General features: G+C 36.3%; 1 protein-coding gene across 1 annotated transcript in view; it reads left to right on the top strand.

The window, feature by feature from the left end:
• COL19A1 (collagen type XIX alpha 1 chain) overlaps positions 1-21,573 on the top strand; it is a gene marked incomplete at its 3' end in the record, with an annotated part of 188,045 nt that overhangs the window by 144,044 nt on the left and 22,428 nt on the right. Inside the window, exons 23-39 of the mRNA XM_080341240.1 lie at positions 46-99; positions 2,338-2,391; positions 3,606-3,695; positions 4,068-4,112; positions 4,210-4,287; positions 5,585-5,620; positions 5,723-5,776; positions 5,865-5,918; positions 10,438-10,479; positions 11,517-11,570; positions 12,403-12,456; positions 15,511-15,564; positions 16,502-16,555; positions 17,887-17,931; positions 19,683-19,733; positions 19,812-19,856; positions 20,843-20,869. Coding sequence (XP_080197366.1) covers positions 46-99; positions 2,338-2,391; positions 3,606-3,695; positions 4,068-4,112; positions 4,210-4,287; positions 5,585-5,620; positions 5,723-5,776; positions 5,865-5,918; positions 10,438-10,479; positions 11,517-11,570; positions 12,403-12,456; positions 15,511-15,564; positions 16,502-16,555; positions 17,887-17,931; positions 19,683-19,733; positions 19,812-19,856; positions 20,843-20,869 — 891 coding nt within the window. The remainder of the gene's footprint in view (positions 1-45; positions 100-2,337; positions 2,392-3,605; positions 3,696-4,067; positions 4,113-4,209; positions 4,288-5,584; positions 5,621-5,722; positions 5,777-5,864; positions 5,919-10,437; positions 10,480-11,516; positions 11,571-12,402; positions 12,457-15,510; positions 15,565-16,501; positions 16,556-17,886; positions 17,932-19,682; positions 19,734-19,811; positions 19,857-20,842; positions 20,870-21,573) is intronic.

Genomic DNA, 21,573 nt, shown 5'->3' on the forward strand with positions numbered 1-21,573 from the left:
GGTTTATTGTCTTCTACCTCATACATGTACTGTATCATTTCACAGGGATTGCAAGGACCTCCAGGACCTGTTGGACCCAGGGGAGTGCCAGGAGAAGTGGTATGTATGGTGCAATTTCACCAAGATGTACTACAAGTGTGGTGTGTGAGCAGTTACCCAGTGAAGCTGTACCGCAGAAGTTATCATAAGTGCTGCTTTTGTGGGTGGTACTATAGCAATCAGCCATCGAAGCACAGTGATACAAGATGCCTCAGGAGAGAGTTCTGCTCTTTCCTTATATTCTTGTTGTCCTTGTGTTACCATCTGCACAAGTAAGGATGATAGTATTGATCTGCACAGATAAATAACTCTACAAAAATCACTCTTATCTCACAAGAGTAGGTGAAAATTGAAAGAATCTCTAGCAAAGTTTTTAATAATGTTATATTGTGCACTGGAAAGGACAGTGTGTGTAGAATGAAGTGAGAAGAAACAGGGAAAATAGAGTACCCCAAGGATTTAAACACATGGCCTTCCTTATTTCTGGCTATGGTTTTGTATTATTCTGAGTTGGTTTACTTCCTGTAAAAGGGGTAAAGATTAGTAAGATGAACAGAATGAACAATTATGTTTATTATCTTAGTATTTAGTTCAGATTGATGAGTAAAACTTATATTCAGAGTAAGACATAATTCTGTTAAAACTAGGGACAATATTAAAATCTATAGCCAGAGAGTGGAAGTATTGGTTGGAAAGAATTAAATGGAAAACCCCCTTTTTAATTACTCTTGGATAGATTAAATTACTAAAATACTTCTGCAGGAAGTGGAATGAGAGATTGTTATTATTGTTGATTGCTGTTCCAATTTAGTTTTGCAGTGGCTCACTCACAGTCATAAAGTGCCTAAAGCCATTATATGGCTGCCATAGGTGAAAAATAGCTTATTTTGTGAACACTGACAGGTGACAGATGATGTGTGTGTGTCCATGGCAGAGTGTCAAAACCTGAATTTTTGAACTCTCAAGCAGAAGCCTACTAGTTGTAGGGCTGAGGGTACCTTCAAGAATAAATGGTGCCAATATAGAAGGGTTCCTCAAAGGAAAGAGGTGGTGTCTTAAGGAAGATGGGGAAGATCTTGGCTGAAGGAAAGCTCCTAGAACTGGGAAAAGGTTGTGGAGCTCAGGGTGATGCATGGAAACAATTGCCAACACCTGAGGCTGTTAACTGTGAGCAGCTGCACAGCACAAACCAAGACAACTTGCTGCCCAACCATCCCAGATGAGCAACAATCCTTCTGCAGGAAAGGGAAGTCAGGACCCAATGAACATAAACAATGAAACAAAGGAGAGTGAGAGTCTGAGATACTTATGAAGGATAAAATCCCTCATCTCAGTAGTCCTTAAGTAAACTCCAATATCCAGGTGCACTACAGGCCAAGTAGCATCAGAAGCAGGATACAGGTGGTTTATCAAAGATCAATATCATGGCCTGCTGAGGGAGGGTCCCCCAAGAGTAGTGGAGAGGATGGGACACCTCAGCAGTTTTGACAATTTTATAATTTACTGTGGAAATTATTGGTATTCTTAATAAAATGCTTGACACTATAGTTGGTTGAATAACATTGAAGGGTTATAGAAAAAGTTTTGTGTATTTGTTGCAGCATAGTAAGAGAACACAGTTTAACTTTCCTTATTATTTAAATAGCTTCTCTTTATATTTTAATCCATTTCCTTTTTCTGCTTTTATAACAAACCCTTCATGAAGAGGGCAAGGGAAAATACTAAAGTTAAAATCAAAATGTGAAAGATGAGAAGGTTTAGATGAAAGGAAGGAGTATATTTATTTTGCTGAAAATATTTGACTGTCCATTAAATATCTAAAACGTTTTAAAGGAATTTGATGGATTAAGTAATGTGCAGAAGTAGAAATTCATTGAAGCTATTAAGATACAAATGTGAATAATCATCTAGTGTATGAAATCATACAGCCCTTCATAGGCAAAAAATTGAGATACTTATTTAAAACTCAAGTTTGTACCTGCTACTACCTTTCCTGAAAAAAATATTGTTTTTCAGGGCTCGGAATTATTTTGAAATTTAAGAAATAAACTTGTCAGTCTCTGCTATTCTACCCTGATAGAGTCCAGAAAAGAATCTTGATTATTACATTTCAACTTAAACAAAAATGATTCATATATTTGATTGAAGAAGCATTCATTAACTTGTACTCTTTAACATTTTGGATCAGTACTAATGCACAGTAAATAATCCAGTGTAAACACATTTTCTTCTGTAATTTTAGATAATCTTTAAGAGAATAGCTATTAAAGTGTACATTTATATTTTTATTAATTCCAGGGATTACCAGGAGAGCATGGGGTACCTGGAGACCCAGGAGTTAAAGGAGACAAGGTATGTTTTATTTCGTTTTAATTAAGCTCAATATGTTAAAGTATATTAGATTGTCATATCTGAAGTAAGCTTCCGTCCTTCTGTAGTGCAGTTGTGTGGCTGCTTTATGAACTGATTTTAAAATATGCAAGCAGCATCCCCCTGTCTGCTCCTTGGGGATGCTGCAGGCTGATTTGGCAGCCCAATTGCTCTTTAGATTCATAATATCAGTAATATTTCAAGGAGGTTGCACTGGGCTCTTCCATCAAATCTGTGCAGTGCAGAAGTGTCAGTTCAGGTCCTGAGCACAGAACAGCCTTTTCAGTGTAATATCCTAACCAGACTAATGTGTAAAATCCCACTTCACAGTCAGACACATTCATTTTGGCAGAGCACTGGGGCAGCTATACGGTCTCAGGTGCAAGCCAAGGTTGGGATCTCTTTATGGCATTGAATTTTGCTGTGTAGAAATCCCTTAGTTAGAATTCAGCTGCATCAGCAAGAGTTAAAAATGGTATGTGTATATATGTTGAATGTAGAGAATGGGAGAAAAGGAGATGTACAGGCATTTTGTGAGCTCTGTGGTGCATTATGATATTTATAGATTGTGGAGTACAAAGGAAACTAATAAAATCCATTAAGAGTTGGAAGAAGTGAGCTGATGAAAAGGTAGGAGAAGAAAATAACTGTGGAACAATGACAGAAATGTATTCGCCTTGCAAAATGGGAAGTAGTATATTCAGAAAGAATCACAGAGAATGGTGCAGGCATTCGTCAAAGACAAGAGGACAGCAGACTGAAAGGCAAAAATTCGCCTGTGTGAGCTCAAGGGGTTGTAGAGATGTGGCACAAGAGACACTGTGTACGTTGAAATGAGAAGTAGAGGTGTAAACAGGAATACAGTGAAAACCAGAGTTGCAGCACTAGGGATAGGGAGCTGGAGAGAAACATTTCAAAGCTGTTATTGTGGTTAATTGGCAGGGTTTACTGACAACGTGTGTACTAGGGGCCTGGGGACAAAGAAAAGTAGATGCATTGCAAGCATGGAAAACTGAGAGAATGCTAGTTGCTATTAGTGGTTGTGTTGTCCATGCCTTTTCTTTTTCTGTAACGCTTTGAAGGAAAACATGGGATTTTTTTTTTCTTCTCACAGTACTGGCACTTTCTAGGATAATATTTAGAGTTTTTTCATAAAATTCTTACATCTTGATTAGTGATTCAAATTTATCTTGTAGGGAGACCCTGGTGGGATTAGGGGACCACCTGGATATCCAGGTCCAAAAGGTGATGTGGGGCCTCCTGGACCAAGTCTACCTGGAATACCAGTAAGTCCATGATTTGAAAAGGCTTTTATGATTTCATTTCTTGTAGGGAGGGACAAGTGTTAAAGAATTCTCATTGCACAATGAAAGAAATCAGAACAAGGTGGTTTTTTTGATGTAATTCAAAAACTGAAATATACGTTATAATAGTATTGTAAGTGCACTGAAATATAGTCCAGAAACAGTGCAAGACTCACACATGCTCCATGTGATGGTGGTATTAACAGGGAAGACATACATAAATCTGTGATAGTTTATTTATAAAGGATGACTAATTTTGGCAATAAAATTCAGCTAGTCTCTTTGATGTCAAAGCACAATTTTTTAAAATTTTTTTTATTTTTATTTCTTTTTTGTTTCTTTCTCTTTTTTTAGGGTCCCATTGGTATTCCTGGAAACCCTGGTCCACGGGGACCAAAGGTATAAAAATATATTATTTATCTTTAAAAAAAATTGATAATATGCTAGTTTACATTTTTCAGACCTGTTGTAACTGAAAGCCTTGTACCCTTCTCAGGGAGAAAGAGGACTACCTGGTGTACAAGGAACACCTGGGGAGATGGGCCCCCCTGGAATAGGCATTCAGGGATCACCAGTAAGTATAACAACCCCCAGAATTTGGGCTCCTCACTGTGCATTACTGAGAAACTGCAACAAGAATGTGTAGTAAAAAGCCATGCCATGAAATCCTTTCTGACTTGACTCCCAGCTCGACATCCTTTCCCATTATCCAGACCCAGAAAGATCTAGTGCTAAGTGACAAATGGAAGCCTTGGAGAACTGAAAGGGTCAATAGCTATTTTACAGATGAGCTTCCTAGTGATGATGTTTGAGACATCTTCAGACTGTGTCTGTTTCTAAGCAACAACTGTTAGCAGTTGTCAGCAAAACCAGCCTGAGCACTGGTACAAGAGAAGACATATACTCGACATTGTAGATGATGCATTTTGAAATCCATGCTGGTACTGGAAAAGGCGAAGAGATGTGGAAGAGATGTAGAAGGCTTCACATCAGCTCCTAACTTTTGCATTTGTGAGAACTGCTAATTACAAACTTAGGTCTACTGCTTGTAAATGAGAATCTTACAGTGCTGGGTACTATGCCAGGAAATAGTAAATTCCTGATTTTGCACAACTTGCTTCACACATATCTGTGCAGTTTAAATTCAAACAAGAAACAAGTTGATGCAGTGTATCTAGAGAATTCATACTAAATAACTTGTATAGCAATAACTGCTTCATTTATTCAGCTGATTTCCCAAGTTTCTTTCTTTTTATTGCCTTTAAATAATGCGATCTACAGCATCTTCAGAGTATTACACCAGAAAAATGATGTTACTGATGGTGTAGATGGTAGGTGGTACATATTACTATATGAGTTCTACTGTGGTGCATAGGGCAATCTCCATTCAGTGCAGACTGGCACATTTCAGCTTGTTGACAAGACTTAGGCACAGAGAGAAAATGTTTGAGAAAGATGACTAGGGACTGACACTGAGATCTTAATCTAAAATAATAATCCTTAAAAATAATGTATTCAGTTATGATATGTTCAAATATGAATTTTAAAAATTACCCATTTATATTTAAATGACCTGATTTCTTTTCATTCAACTGAATATCAGCTTTTCTTATGACTCTCTTAGCTAAATAGGAAATTTCACCACAGATCATTATTCTTTGGTATTACTTGCCCTTAAAAATGAGCTTCAGCAAAATATAGAAATATCTAGTTTTGGCAAAGTTATATTTGGATTTAAAGCCAAACCTTACATTAAGTCTTTATTGCAATGCAAACTGCACCAATATCCCACGTTCGACTTTTTTTCTTGTTGTTGTTATGAAGTTCATCTCCCTTATCCCAAAAAGTGTAACTTTGGAGTTTTCTTGCAGGGTCCTATAGGTCCAGCTGGATCAGCGGGTGTGCAGGTATGATATAAGTTTTCTCTTTAGTATAAAAACCATTAGTTTAAGAAGTTTACAGCAAAAGAAAAATACTCTGAAATCCTAAAAGACCTCTCCTGCTCTTAGGGCCCTAGAGGACCCCCAGGATTACCAGGAACTCCAGGTAGCCCTGGTATTAATGTAAGTGACAGTTCTTTATATATTCAGCAAAAAGCAATGTGTCCCACTTCAATGATTAATGGCCATCAAACTTTACATTTGTTTCTAGGGCACTCCAGGAAGAGATGGAAAGCCAGGACTACCAGGCCCCCCAGGTGATCCGGTACGTATACACAGAAAACCTGTGTATTTGCTTTGGTGCAAATATTTTAAATTTAAAGTAGGCAAGATAACCTAGTAAGTCTAGAAGTCCAACTGATCAGATTAATTTGACTTTTCAATCATTATATCCTTTGGGGTTTGGTTTCGTTTCGTTTGGTTGCTTGTTGGTGGTGGTTTGGTTGGTTTTTTGCTTGATTGTATTGCTATATAAATTAAACTTATGTTAATGTATACAGGATAAATACCTTTTTTTCAGGTGTTACCATTTATATATTAGAGTTTGTGCCAGGCTGTGATTTGGCATAGTGTTCCTCAGTCTCAGAAGCAGTTCTGTATAATACGAGTTTTCAGGAGTATACTTTGATAATTCCTGTTAAGGACTGAAGAGAAAAGTTTGGGGATTCCAAAGCTAATTTTGCTATGCCACAGAAAGACAACATTATTTTTTTATGACATTCTGATAATAGTTAGTCTCTAATGCAAAAAAATCCCTTTAGCACTACTGAAAAGTTAAGTGGCTGGGTTTGAAAACAAAAACATTAAATAAATTCTGATCTTTCACCACACTTCAGGAGTTCTTATTTCCTCTTGGGTGTGTATTACAGAAATGATTTGTATTTCACAAAATCTGTAATGCCATAACATTGTTAAGTCCAGCACCAAAAGATCAAAAACGCCTGCACATGCCTCAGTCCAAACAGTATCCTTAAAGATAAAATTGAGAGTCAGGAGATTCTGATGTTCATATCTGCAAAATCAGCATAAAGGCAGAACTTCCGTTGTTATTCCTGCTCCTGTCTGGAGTCCAAACAACTACCTCAGAACTCTCAGAAAGCAAATTTCTCTTTAGGAAGAAATGCTTAGAGAGGCTTTCATGACAGCAAATGAATCTTTCTAAATTCCCTGAGTGGTTGTTCAATATAAATGAAATATAACAATATAAATAAAACAAATAAAAATCTGTAGATGGTTGGAAGAAACAAACCAAAACTAGAGCTTAAAAAAAAAAGTTAAACTCATTTGTGATTCAATTGGTTTTATATGATTTGATATTTCCCAAGAGATTTTATCAAAGGCACAGTTTTCAAAATAAGAGGGAGACAGTATGATTGTAGTAGTTATTTGAAACATATCAAAATGAAGAAAAAGAAAAAAATACAAAACCTAACATTTGAGCTGTATTATGTCATTTAGCCAAATCTCAGCCGAATTCATGCCTTGGTGAGGAGCATTTTCAGTGAGTGAGCAGAGTATCTCATTGGGCTCATTCAATTCATCTCTTAAACCAGCATTTCTTCACATACCTGACCATTCACATACTCCACAGATACAGAAACTTGCATCATGTCTTATGAGTAAGCTCCATCTCCAAGTGTCTAGCAATCTAAGGCAGGGTTTACCATGCGAGTCTGCAGACTACTGCTAGACTGCGAAGCAATTAGAAATGCTCCAGAGCTGCTGCAGGGATGTGTTAGATGATAAAATGTATCATACTTTCAGTTAGACGTTTGCTGGTACAGGTGTGCGGCAGTCCACAAGTAAGCCTGAGGACTGGCAGCAAGGAGCTTATTGAGGGATAAACTAGCTCCAAAATCACACAAAGATTTGATCTAGGAGAGAATAGTCAATTGTCTCTGGAGAAGAGCCTAGGAACTACCTACCATGCATGTGTTGTTTGTGATGGGGGATCAGGATGGTCATTCTTATCAGCTGGTTCCTTGGTTCCAGCATTAGCAGGTCCAGTGCTTTAAGAAGCACAAGCACCAGTGGCTCCTCTAAGGCCTAAAGAAAGTATGTCAAAGCAGCTCTGTCATTAGCATTGAGTATGAAGGTAGATCTCAAGTCAGAGACTCAGAAAGATTGAGATCTAAAATGAGTTTCAGTTAAGAAAGGGCATAAAAACAAGAAAAAAGGCACTGTGCATACAATTATTTGAAATACTAACTAAGTCTATTATTTAATAATCAAGGAATAAAAGTATAAACTATGCAGAGAAAGCTGGATAATTCCATGGATTTTAACTGTTCAGTAAAAAATATTGCTTTTCAAAGAATATATAAAATGAATTTAATTCATGAATTAATTTAATACAAAAAGAATGAGTTAAGGAGTTTTTAGACACAACATGAAGGTCTAGTAATTCACCCAAAGGATGAACTAAAAGAGTCTCTGAATGATTAGCAGTTACCTTTGAGTACTTTGAGAAAGATGTGGCTTTTGAGGAAGCAAGAGATGTTGACAGAAAACATATCTTCAGAAAAGGTGAATAGAGAAGAAACCAGAGGATACTAGGTCAGCTGAAAAAAAAAAAATAGATTACAAGAAAGAATTAATTTAAAAAAAATTGTGTCTAAGTACCAGTGATATGAATGATGAAGTGCAAACACAAGATGGCATGATTTTGTTAAGAACCACTCATGGAATAAATCATATTTCCAGCTTTGGAAGTTTAACTTTCTTGGGAAAGTCAGGGAAATAGTCATATTACATATTTTGGCTTCAATAAAACTTTGAGACTGTCCTCATGATGTTTCAATAAGCACACAAAAATACTCTTGAAGTAATTGCCATATAGTTAATGCTTATCAAAAACTATGGATATGGGTGTCTATCAGCAGATTCCTGTCAAACTTGGAAGGAGAGGTCTCTCCTATGCCCGGTTCTTGTCAGTGATTTAATGTGTTTTGGATAAGTAGATATAAACTGCAATTGGACTGGGGTAGATTGTTTGCTTTTTGAAGATATAATCAAAACTTAAAATTCAGAGACAGTCTGAAGTCAACAAGATCAAACTCAAGACAGATGAGCATAAAGTGTTTAATAAAAAAAAGGATAAAAATTTTTTAAAAGGTACCATAAGTAGAATAGGTCTGGAAGGCACAGTGCACTGTAAACTAAATGTAAGTCAAAAATCTGATGCCACTGTTAAACAGACAAGTCTAAATGGTAAAACTTACTAAGAGGAGAATTATTGCCTTTTGCTCTCTTGAAGTATTCTCCTCTTTAGAGACGGTATTTTTTAAAGGAAGATATAGCAAGCAGGAGCGAGTCTGGAGAATTAAGACCATTTTAACATTTTTCAGCATATATCACACACTTATTCAGAGTTGAGCATACACGGCTGTGACTCTCCAGTATGTGTGCAGTTAGGCTGGACTTGCTTTACGTACAGAGCAGACAAATGGCAGGGCACAAATACAGCAGGTTTGCTCTCATATCTGCTGTGCCCTGGCAGCTGGATGTTAGGACCCTCTCACACTGAGGGTTATGGGGTTACCATAAAGTGATATTACTGCTAAAATAAGAGCATTAGAAAACAGGACAAACTGTGGGAAGTATGTTTGTGTAGTCCAGCAAAAAGACCAAAAGGTGACATGATAATTAATTCCCTACCTATCGTAAAATGTTGTCACAAGGGGAAGGGTGAAAATTCAAGCCACATAGGGATGTGGTTGTTTTTAAGGCTTGTTACAGGTTTTTAAGAGCAGGTGACACCATCTGTGTACAGTTTAACCATTGTGCAGAGGATAGGCTTCATGCTTTACATAGTTACGTCCTTCAGTTGTGTTAGGTGGCTGTGTCTCAGCATAGAAAACTTCTCAGCTTGCTTTCAAATGTGATGATGCTACCCTGCAAATGTACTCCTGACCACACTTACGTTAAATATGTTCAGCAGTGCTTCTCTTGAGCTGATATTTGACATGCGTTTCTACCAACCGTTTTTCTAATATGCTACAAAAGTGCTTGCATTTTATTTTTATTCTTGAAGATGAAAACGAATTAAACAGACTGAACAAAAACGGTAATGTGTCTAATATTGTAGTATGCCCAGGGCTATTTTTGCTTTAGCAATTACAATAAGAAGAAATGAACACTGGTAATTGAAGAGTCCATTTGTGAGTGAAGATGATGATAACCAATTCAATCAGTTTTTACAGGGAATCTTTAAATAGAAGTTTAATGGCAGCACTTGGAAATCTAAGATATATTGCAGTAGAGTGTAAACCTATTGATTGAGCTTTGAATGAGCTTTTGTAGATTATTGCCAGTATCTGAGCTAGTTTATCGAAGTTAGCTTTGTCATCTCTGCAATTCATGCTACAGTTCACAGTAGAGTCAAAGCCTAGGAGAAATCAGAAGGAAAACAATTGAAGATAATTGGGTGAGAATAGTTTGTGAGACCTTTCAATAGTGATAAGTAGTTGCTGGTTTGCTACAAAAACAACATCTTATTTTTATTTTAAAGTGAAATTTACTGTGTTCTGGAGTTATGCTGTTATCCTGACTTAAGAAACTCGATTGAAATTGTGACAAAGAATTACGTTGTTAGGTTGGATAGACAGTGATATTTCATATTTGAAACCCTGAGGGTTTTTGAGTTTTCATAATAAAATAGCTTCAATCAATATATATGTAATCAGCTACGTGTCTAACAATATCAACTTTAGAAGCAATGAGAACCCATCGGAATTTGTAGTGTTGTGTAAAACATTAAGTACAGCTGCTTTGTTTATTTTCAGATTGCACTGCCACTCCTGGGAGACATGGGTGCTATACTGAAGGTAAATATTTTCAGAGGTTAAATATCTTTGTTTATTATAAGCATGTTTTTTAAACAAAAAATATGCACTTGAAAGCTTCTACAGGTTCTATTCTGGAAAGCTTCTACAGGTTCTATTCTGACCTACTTGGCTAGCCTAAAATAATGAGGTTTTGTTGATTTGTGTTTTTAAAAAATAATCAAGAGGTGTGTTTTATAGAGATTTTACAAAACAGTGTTTGAATGGTGCACGAGGGACTAGCCAGCAAGTGCCTGTACAACACATCCTGTTCACAGTGTGAATTGCTACAAGTATACCCCACTCTCTGCTTCACTTTGTAGCATTAATGTTGGTAATATACTGAATGGGAAAAATAGTCTAGAATTTCTAAAGTATTATTTTGGAAAACATTTGAAGTGATCTTCTGTATTCTGAAATGAAAAGTATGCTCGGGAGGATTTCAAATGAAAAGCACACATCATTTCTGAGGAGAGAGATTATCCTATTCTACTGTATTTTATTAATAAATGTACTGAGAGTTTATTGACTTTCTTGTTCTCAAATTTGATTTCTTTTAGGTCTATCTTTGAACTTTTCCCTTGTTCTTTCTTTTTGTAATTGTCTTTTCTTTCTCCTGTACATGCTCTTCTAGCTCTTTGTCAATTTTCTCTCTTACTGGTTCTTTATGCTTCATTCTTCGTTTCTCTATGTTTTGTGGTTAGCACTTATATAAGGTTGTCATGTAGCTGGAAAATGCTTCTCTCAACAAAGCAGGAAACATTTACTTTAAAATAACTATAGATTTGAAGCTGGCAAGAGTAACAAGTAACATTTATGAGTCCTCTCAAAATGAAGCTAAATATTTGCTAGCATGGTTCAAGTACAGTGTGTGAGAGATGGGGAAGGGAACAAGGAAGAATATCTGAACAGATATGTTGTGTAGAAGAGAGAAAGGACTGAAGGGGTAAAATGAAGGGAAGGTCACAAATTCAGAAAGGAGATCGTCTGCAGAGATCTGACTAGTGCCCGTTTCACTCTGCTTTGTTTCTGTTCCTCAGGGTGATCCTGGCATAAGAGGTCCTCCAGGCATCCCTGGTAGAGAAGGGCCCAAGGTGAGTTTTGAAGAGAGCGCCTTACATTGTTTCGCCGCTTGTTAAAACTAAAAGGCCAGACTCTCACCTCTGACAGTCTGGACTTTTTTTGTTTGATCCCTATCGCTATAGCATCTGAGCAGCCTAAAGGTACAAACCATTTTTACAGTTCAGCTCCCTTCCCAAGTCAGTTTGCCTTTCCCAAAAGTGACTGAAATAGCCCGTGCTGAATCCCAAGCCAGGGTTGCTCCTCTGTGCCTTGTGTGAGCTAAAGCTAGCTCAGATTCCACTGTCCAGTATTGCATTGCCATCTATAGGCCCATTTTAGATGAGTCGGTCACGCAAGAATCCCGTGGTGAAGAAGCAAATTTCCTGTGTCTCCCACGAGTGTGCACCAGCTGGACCACCCTGTGCCTTTGCACCGTGTTCCCATGGGAGTAAAGCAGCTGTTTCTCTGGAACTCAAAGTTTCATTGATGTCCATCAAACTTTTCTTTCACTGCAACTGGATCAAATGCCATGTGGTTTGGCATACAGATATCTCCTATAGTTGAACTAATTCCATGGAAGTGTACTTTCTCCATTTGGACAAGTATTTAAGGTCTTCGGTAGTAATAAGATGTCTCCATCAGGCCTTTTAGCTAATTTGCCTACTAGGTAAAAAACACTTACTTCCTTTTTATTTATTTTAAAGTATATTTTAAAGCTTTCAGGTTTTTCTTCTGTTTCAGGCACTAGAACTGTAAGGGCTTCGTGCTAGTATATATTAAATATGGGTCATAAAATGCTCTACAGAGCATGAAATTCATTGTTCTCTAATAAAATGTGTTTGTTTGAATGTTACGTTTTCATAGGGAAGTAAAGGCGAACGTGGATTTCCTGGGCTTGCTGGAGAGAAGGGCGATGAGGTAAAATTACTTCATTTCCATAGCAGTTGCATTCTTATCTGAACCTGAATAAAGATCTAGACTGAGAATGAAATGCACAGAATGTTATTCAGTTTTTTAAAACTGTTGATATAGTCATGTAGTGCTATAAATAGCCCTCAATTCTGAATTTTGACTGAGGATTTTTGCTCATTTGTATATTTTAAAGCCTCATATACATTTAAATGCCAGTTTTGAAGAGTGTAGGCTAGAGCAATAAATAGGCAAATGCCAAATATTTTCCCAAAATACTTCATGTTTTATAACGCATTTGCTTTAATAATGTTAGTTCACCTTTAGAATTCACTTTCAAAAACATTCCATTAGGCAAATACTCTGATGGGAATGTTCATAGCAACAATTACTGTTATGTGGAAGCTGGAAAGTGTTTGAAGAGACTGAATTTAAAATATTTACAGTATTTATATCATATAATGCATTCTTAGAGTTATTTTTATGTCATTATGGAGAAGAAAAAAAAAAGCCACGTGATTTGTGGTGCTGAATCTAAAATAGTTGCTATGGCTAGCTTTCATTTTAAATGGAAATCCTTGCAGTTAACAGTTCAAGTGCAGTCAAAAAAATAAGTCACTGAAGAAGAAGCTGTGAAGAAGATGAATCTAAGCAAATAAATGAATTTCCTAGCAACTTTAGCTGACTGAAGGCATTAAAATAAGTAGCCTATTATGAAATATTTTGTGAATACTCCAAAATCCCAAAATACTTAACTGACACTGTTAAATATGTACTACTCTCTTGTAATTTGTAAATTTCTGGCTACAAGAGATAGCACCTGGAAAATATGACAAGAATTTAGTGTTTATTGATTGAGGGTTTCATAATACTTTATGAACATTTTTACATTTCTTTGGCACTAAGGCCATAATATAGTAAGAATTTTCAAACAGTGGTAGAATGAGAATAATTTTTTAAAAATTCTCTGTTCATCAGGATTCTTGTCTTCCAGATGTAAAATTATATGAGGGAAAAAAAAAAGATGCGGCAAAAGCATTAGATATGTATTCCTGCAACTGCTTTTCCCCACAATTTAACAGATTGTCAGTCTAAAGCATCATGCTTATTTTCCCTCTTGTTTTCACATAATCTAAAGAGCTCATTATGTCTTTGCTTCTTAAAAGCAAGTACCTCCTGAGTCTAAATTTGGAATTTATACTCTAAAAGGATAGGGCAGCCATAAGCAAAGCCCAAGCAGAAATTTACTTGAAAAATAAATGGGAAAAGTAACACATCCCTCCTGTGCCCTATAAGGTACCTCTGCAATTCAACGCCGGCAGTCTGAGACATTCATGAAACAGTTTCAACAATTCAGTTACTATTTAACTGCTGAGAATGGAGAGATATTAGAGGCAATTAAGAAGGTGATAAGGAAAAGGCAAGATTATAACTGGCAGTTAGGGATTTTTTAAAGGAGTCTAGAGTAAATTAATTCCAATTTTTTTTAATCGATTCAGTGGGGTGCTGTGCTGTAAGTTAGCTATTCACATGCTGCTTCGCTGTTTGATAGCTGGTTAGCTGCTTTAGCTCTTATATTTTCAGTGTCTAGCAGCAGTTTTTCATTATGACATTATGAGGGTGCAAGTGAATTTATTTTCAGAAACACATATGAAAGAGTTTACAGAGCTTGAAAGTCACCCTTTTTACAAATGTACAAATTTTAAAAGAATACCTTTCTTTTCTTTTTTATGCTTTGGATAGCACGGGAGTGAGAAGAGAGACCGAGAAGCCCACTGGAATTTCTTTGAAATATGTTTATTAACTTCCATGTGCTTTTGAATAGCCCTTTAATATTTGTTGAAGCTTAGTTCTCTTCCTTTTCAAAACATTCATTTTTTTCAGGGGAGGATTTTTCTATTTTTCTGATCTCAGTAATAAGAATTACAGAAAATGTTCCTTTGGCTTCATATTCATTTTTCAGGTGGCTGTACCGTCAGAGTAAAATAATCCAAAAAGATCAAAGAACATGTTAGCAGTTGGATTGACACCCTGAAAAGCTGCAGAGGTGCATCCATATCCTCTGTGTGTGTAGGAGCAAGAATGGGAAATCAACGTCTCTCTCCATCTCCACATCTTTCCTGATTTATTTCTATCTGAATTCTTTTCCCCTCAGTCTCTCTCTCAGAGCCCCTGTTTCAGGCCTCCTCACCTCTGTGGTTTTCTAGACTATCCCCCTTAGCCAAGCCTTCCTAAACACTGAATGTAACATGAGAAATATGGCATTTCTGAGGTGACTCCTCTTGTTAGAGGATAGGCACCCTGTGCAGATAACATGAATCACTTCTGAGAGGGACCTATTTCCCTTCTTGGATTATAGGGAGAATGAAGAGCTATTAGCTGTCATTAGTATTTGAGTTTGACATGTCTAATATTGCATCTAAACCTGGTGTGGCAAAGACTTCAGTGACTTGCAGGCTCGTCTCAAGTCCTACCTGTATCCACTGTAGTAAGTTGCACACCTCTATAGTTTAGTGAGTGTATACCAGAATACATTGTTTTCCAAGCAATCAAATAGAATAAGAGCAGGAAAGCAGGTCATTAAATACAATTTAAAATGTTATGTTCTTTTATCAAAAAAGCAAAATCTATAAATCGGGTAGAAATCATCATTGCATTTATATAGCATCCAGTAACATTGGTAAGTCTGAGCAGATGTCTTCTCTTCTCACCAACCAAACAAAAAACACACCACACTTTTACTGATGGAAAATTAATCTCGAAGGAAAAACCCAGATGTCATGTTCTTATCTGCACAATAAAAGCCAAGAAGATATGCAGGACATAAGCTAACAGTGTGAAATGCTGAAGGACAAATCTTTATCAGTCAAGCAAGAAATTGTCTCCAACCTTGTTCAATGATAATCTCTTCCCTGCATGGTGGTTTGTTTGTTTGGTTTTTTTCATTCCTGAAAATAATGCCAACAGTTTAGATGAAAATGCATTTTACTATGGTCACAATACTACTGGATACACTGAATATATAATAAGTAGGAAACAGACATATGCTCTTTTAATTTCCAGGGCCTTCAAGGTGCTCCTGGACTGCCAGGTGTGCCAGGACCCAGTGGACCATCTGTGAGTGTGTGGGGTCACCTCTAATCTAATCCATCTCTGCAGAGGTTGCTATAACTACCTAGTAAAACTTCACATTCTTTGTTTCTTGTCCTTTCTTTTGGCTTTTAAGAGAGTAATAATAAAATCTTACCTCTGCTGGCTCTAATAAAATAAACTATGTTGTGAGTTGATGTTACTGAAAATACTGTCATTGTCTGGGATCAAAGTTTATATAACTTAAATGGGTTTGGAGTTTTGGTATTACTAGAAACTCTGTGAGTTTACATGATTTATGATGTGCACACTTGCAGTTTATTATGTATTTTTACCCAAGTTACAGTAATAATGTTAGTAATAAAAATCTAAAAATAATTCCAGCTAGACATTCTGAACACATTTACTGCTCAAAACAAGTAACCACTTGGTTTCACAATAAATAAAAGCTATGGGAATAAGCTGATAATATTTTAAGTCACCAAAAAATATAATTTAAAATGTTGGTATTTCTGGGGAAACTCCTCTTGGAAACGTTTTTAAATTTTATTTTCTACATACTGGATGGGATCATATTAATTAGGATGATCATTATTCATTCCTAGGTTGATGACAGTAGTACTGCTTCCCTTCTTTCAAAAATTGTAACATGTTTAGGAAGTTTAATGTGTAATGTGTAAATTGGCATTTTAGCAGTAGAGCATAATTCTTAGCAGTATCCAGAGGTCAATACATTTAGTTGGCCAAGGTGAAAATGCAACCACAAACACAGGTTTTACCCTTCAAAGGGCTTATCAAAAGGACACAGCTGTTGTATCAAACAGAAGAGAAATATTTAAAACTGGAGGAGAAGCATGATTATGTTTAAATGACCTTCAAAACTACGGGTTTTAAAAAGTAAACTGCAATGGCAAATTACTGTATTTCATTGTTTCTTAACTAATATATATACTGTGTTGTGCAGGGAGTCACAGGAAGACCTGGACACCCCGGTCCAGCAGGGTCAAAAGGCGAAAAGGTATCATGTCTTTTTAGTCTTGGTAAAGATCTGTGAAAGTTTTGCAATTCCATTGCATTCCTTTGTTTTGGGGTTTTTTAACATAGAATGCAAATATGAACTAGATGTACATTTTCAAACAATTTTTTATTTGTGTCTTAATATAAGTACTTTCCTTATATAATGCCCTACAAATGGATTTATATTTTGAAGCGTAGTCCTTGTGTATGTAAGTTGCAGAGAATGTTCTTTAAGTATGACACATTAGATAAAATGTAGGAAATGGAAAATACTTTTGTGAAATAGTACATGACTAGTTACTACTTGCTCTGCTTCTCATTCTTTTACCAGTATTTTAGTCAAAAGTAATTGCATACTTTCCAAGTGCATCACAGGTACTGAAAGTTATTGAGTACAAGTTATTCTGCAAAAAAGTGTAAGCTTCCTTTATACTTGATTAAAAGTGTTATAGCAGTGCTTTTTATCAATGTTTTATGTGCTCTTTTATCAGGCATTTGATATTATCTGTTATAGCTAAGAGGTCAAATTCATTTCTTGGGCACCTATGATCAGTGAAATACAGCAGCCACAATCTGTGTTTGCTGCAAAACACTTTCTGGGGCAAGTTCTCCATTTTGTATATGAATACAGTTTTCTGAAGTTTGTTTTGGCTTTAGCCTGGAATTTTCCAGGCATAGTGCTAGGACAAAAGGAAATGGCCTCAAGTTGTGCCAGGGGAGGTTGCATTGGATATTAGGATATTAGGAAAAATGTATTCACCAACAGGGTTGTCAGGCATTGGAACAGGCTGCCCAGGGAGTGGTTGAGCCACCATCCCTGGAGGTGTTTAAAAGACTCAGAGATTAGGTTCTTAGGGACAGGGTTTTGTGCCAGAGTTAAATTATGATTGGACTCAATGATCTTGAAGGTCTGTTCCAATCAAAATTATTTTATGATTCTAAAATAATATACAAAACATTAAATGAATGTTAAATTTTATCTGCCAGTTGCTCAGAAATTTATATTAACAACTCTTTTTTTTTTCTTCCTCTCCCTCCTGGTATTCTTGAAGTGTTTCCCAACCCAGGTTACCACTACTGTTTTGCACAAGGAAGTTACTACACGTAAAGCATCAAGTAACTAACAAAACAAAAAAAATAGTATAAAGCAATGATTAATAATTTGCCTAAAGCTTAAGCAGGAACTGGGCAGGAGAATTTGTTCTTGACATTACCAGCTCGCACTGACTCTGTCTCTTGTTTATTGTCATTACGGTCATTATAGCTTGGGTATGGAATAGATCTGGACATCAGTTACAGTAAATGAATTATATGAATCTCTTGCTGTACTAGGGTAGTGAAGGTTCTCCTGGGAAACCTGGACCACCTGGACCTCCGGTGAGACATCTTGTTTCATATTTTGGATGTTATGTTAGGAAAAATATACTTATGAATAAAATATAATGTAATGTAAAGAATTGGCTGTCTGTCTAACATATATTATTAGTACAGGAAGATAACAATGTCTTTTCGCAAAAGTTCACCGTATTGCTTTTTTTTCTTATGATTCACTGTTAAATTCCAGACTAAAGTCACCCTAGAAACCTGATCAAATGAGTTACTCTGATAACATTGGCTACCAAGGCTAATTTAGGCAGCTTGAGCACCTGAGATCATGGTACTCTGGAATCACACAAACTAAGGAAAGTCCAGGGAGCTCAATGAACTCCAAATTAACTGAAATAGTACCTAACACAAAATTAATTATGGAGAATTAATAACTGGAGAGCCTTACAATCCCTAACTACAGCCTTGGAAATGACATCCCTAACCATAACCCAAGAAGCTCCTCTGATTCTTGCCTTAGTTCAGGCAGAGCTTTGGTTCTAAAATCTAACCATAGCCTAATGATCTCTGCCTACTCAGCCAAAACTGTAACCTGCTTCTAGCCTTACTCCAGGAAAATTCATTCTCTTCTGCCCCAAACCTAACCCTGGAGATGACCCTCCATCTAGCTTGGAGGACTGAACATTTTTCAGTCCTTGCTCAACAGTTCTATATATTCAAGCCATATCCCTAGCCCAGGAAATTCTCTCAAGCAACAGCTCATTTTGAATAAGGACATATTAAGAATCTCAGAAACGTGGCATAAGGATACCCATGAGAAGGACTCTAGCAGGGTACGAGTTCCATAGTAGTAACAGAATAACTAGCTACATCTGTCACTTTCTGTTGCAGCACGAGCTTTCTGCAACACTCAGGATTTAGCCATTAAATAAATCTAAAAGCAATAATAAAATAAAATTTACTGTGTATTTGTGTTATTTTTGTGTGTGATGAGAGTAGAAATTTTAAGAGTTTTTAGAATCTCAGACAATTTGGTGCTGGAAGCACATTTCAGTTTTTTTGAGTTGAGAAGGCTGCCTGCACATTTTTGGTTTTCATTTTAGTCATTTTACATATATGTTTTGTAGACATTGGTACAGGAAGAATGGCTAACATCTCTATTTACTAATTCCACTTTAAATATTAACTGACTTCAATTAGAAAAAAATCTAGATATCTTTTCAGAACAATAATTTAATTCACTCATAAATTGAATGCATTTATGTAATCTGAGCTATTTGTAGTTTATAAATCGTTGGGCCTAACATAAGCTGGCAATTCAGCCACTGAGTTTTATGAAAGAAACAGGTTTCTTTGGAATTCTTTACTGTCTTAGAAGTGAAACGTGAATATTAATTTAGAGTTACAGTTCAAGCCTTCATATTCTCAAAGCACTTCAGTCTTAACCTTAGATGCTTCCCAGTTTTCAGTTTAGCATAAATTTTCAAAAGGGCATGAAAGTAAAATGCCCGTGCCCTTCTTTGCTCATATCAATTGACCAACCACTCATAAATATTATACCAGAGTATAAAAATGTAACGTACACTGAGATTTACAGGTTTCTGGTTTCATAATTCAGGAAAAGTCCCAAGCTGCATTGCTATGCAACTTAAATTCTTACTCAAATGTCTGCAATCTTTGAAAAATTGATCCAGAATGAAAATGATACCACAGCTTTGCTGAGCTATGAGACTTTAACAGCTCAAGAGTTCTGCATTTATACTTCATAGTTGTGACATTTACTTGTTTTTTATGTTTTAAAGGGTATGCCTTACAATGAAAGAAATGGAATGAGCAGCTTATATAAACTCCAGGTATTTCACTTTGATGTTAATCTTTTTCAATTAATGCCTAATTTTGACCCAACTGAACTTTTAAACTTGCTCTTACAGGGAGGTGTGAGCGTTGCTAGTTATCCAGGTCCACCAGGACCTCCGGTAAGTATTTAATAGGAACATAATTTCTAATAGTTAATCAACATATTAGCAGAGGGATTGGTTAGTTCCATACAGTTTTGGTGAGTGGCGTGGAATTTCATTTTTATGTGTGAACGACAGAAAAGATAAGGATATGCTGTATATATGTGTGTGTATATATATATATAGCTATATAGTAAATTATAAAGTATGTGATTTTACATGTTTATCAAGCACTTTAGCCCATTTTGGAGAGTAGTTTATTTTGATTTAATTATTTCACACTAAGACTATACTAAATAGCAAGTAAAGGCTGCAAAAATGTTTCATAATTTGGTATTGTACTCTTCAGTGAAAGTATCCTAATATCTTAAAACATATAATATAATCTTTACAGTTAGTGATGGCATAGTTTTGTAGTGAATTAAACTTGGTGCTGTAAATGAGAAGCTCAAGCATTCTGATCCCAGTTCTGTCACTGATATACTGTGTGTAGCTACAGTGCAGAACAATGTATAAAACTGAGAATTATATAGTGTCAGTAATACAGGGCTGGTTTCTTTCCATACTGCACAGTGCAGATGCAGCACCTTGCAGCTGGACACTGTTGCTTTGGTTCTGTGGAGCCAAAGATGCTGTGAGTTAGGTCCTCCTCCTTGTTGGTGTCATAGTCAGCGGCTGCTGTTTTAAGATGACTGCCATTTTGACAGCCTCGTCAAACTGTTGTAGTCATCAGTGAGGATTTCATCCTTAGGTTATATGCTGTTTGTGATTATGGACTCACACCAGACCACAGAGCTGTCTCTCTGTATATATTCTGGAATAGCAAAACAAAGCCTGAATGTTAGTAAGATTTTATACAGAATCAACCAGCTGAGAGGGCTGGATTTAATACTAATTCTAAAGGTACTGAATTACTGATTACAGTGCAGTAATCCAAGAAAAATACCATGCTGTTGTGTAATTCCTTTTTTTAAATGTGTTTCTGCTGCTTCATTGCTTTGCAGGGTCCAAAAGGAGATCCTGGCACAGTGGTATGTATATATTTTTTGGTCATGATAGAGATTCCTCCATTAGTTTAACAGATGATCCTAATCACAAGAGTGGAGGAGTCTATTAATGTACTTTAGCAGTAGCTTACATCCTGCAGAATTAGTATATTGGAAAAACCTTTTCAATTGCCAGGCTTGCGATTTCTGATAAAAAGTTCTAAGCAATAATATAATGAATGAATATAGTATTAACTCCTTGTGGATTCATCTCTGCTGAGCTGTCCCTGGGTATATTTAAAAATAGAGAATGTGTACTGTAACAACTAAAGTCCTCACTTGGTACAGGCCTATGAGAAATAAACATAGAAAATACCTTAAGATCGAATAGGCTGTTCTCAACATTAAATTTGAAACTGATGAGGGAGAAGGGACAACGTGCTACATCATGCTAACTAGTAACAACTAGAAATTGATATTTTCATTTTAAATGGCATGGTAAGTTTAACTGAGAATTGCTTAAGTACTGGAATTGTTGTCTGTAGTTTAAATCTCTGTGGTAAATTATCTGTCTATTTTCTTCAAAAAGAAAATATCATTACTTAAAGGGCCTCCCCACCCTATGCGTTAAACTGATTTCTCCAGTGTTTTCTGGTTTTCAACTTGAAAACTGACAGAGGAACCTAGTCTGTGTGTCCCTTGCTGCAGATTAAGATTTGTTTAGGGAACAAAGCTCTCTTCTGAAATGA

Source organism: Nesoenas mayeri (assembly GCF_963082525.1).
Source record: "Nesoenas mayeri genome assembly, chromosome: 3".
In the NCBI taxonomy this organism is placed as follows: Eukaryota; Metazoa; Chordata; class Aves; order Columbiformes; family Columbidae; genus Nesoenas; species Nesoenas mayeri.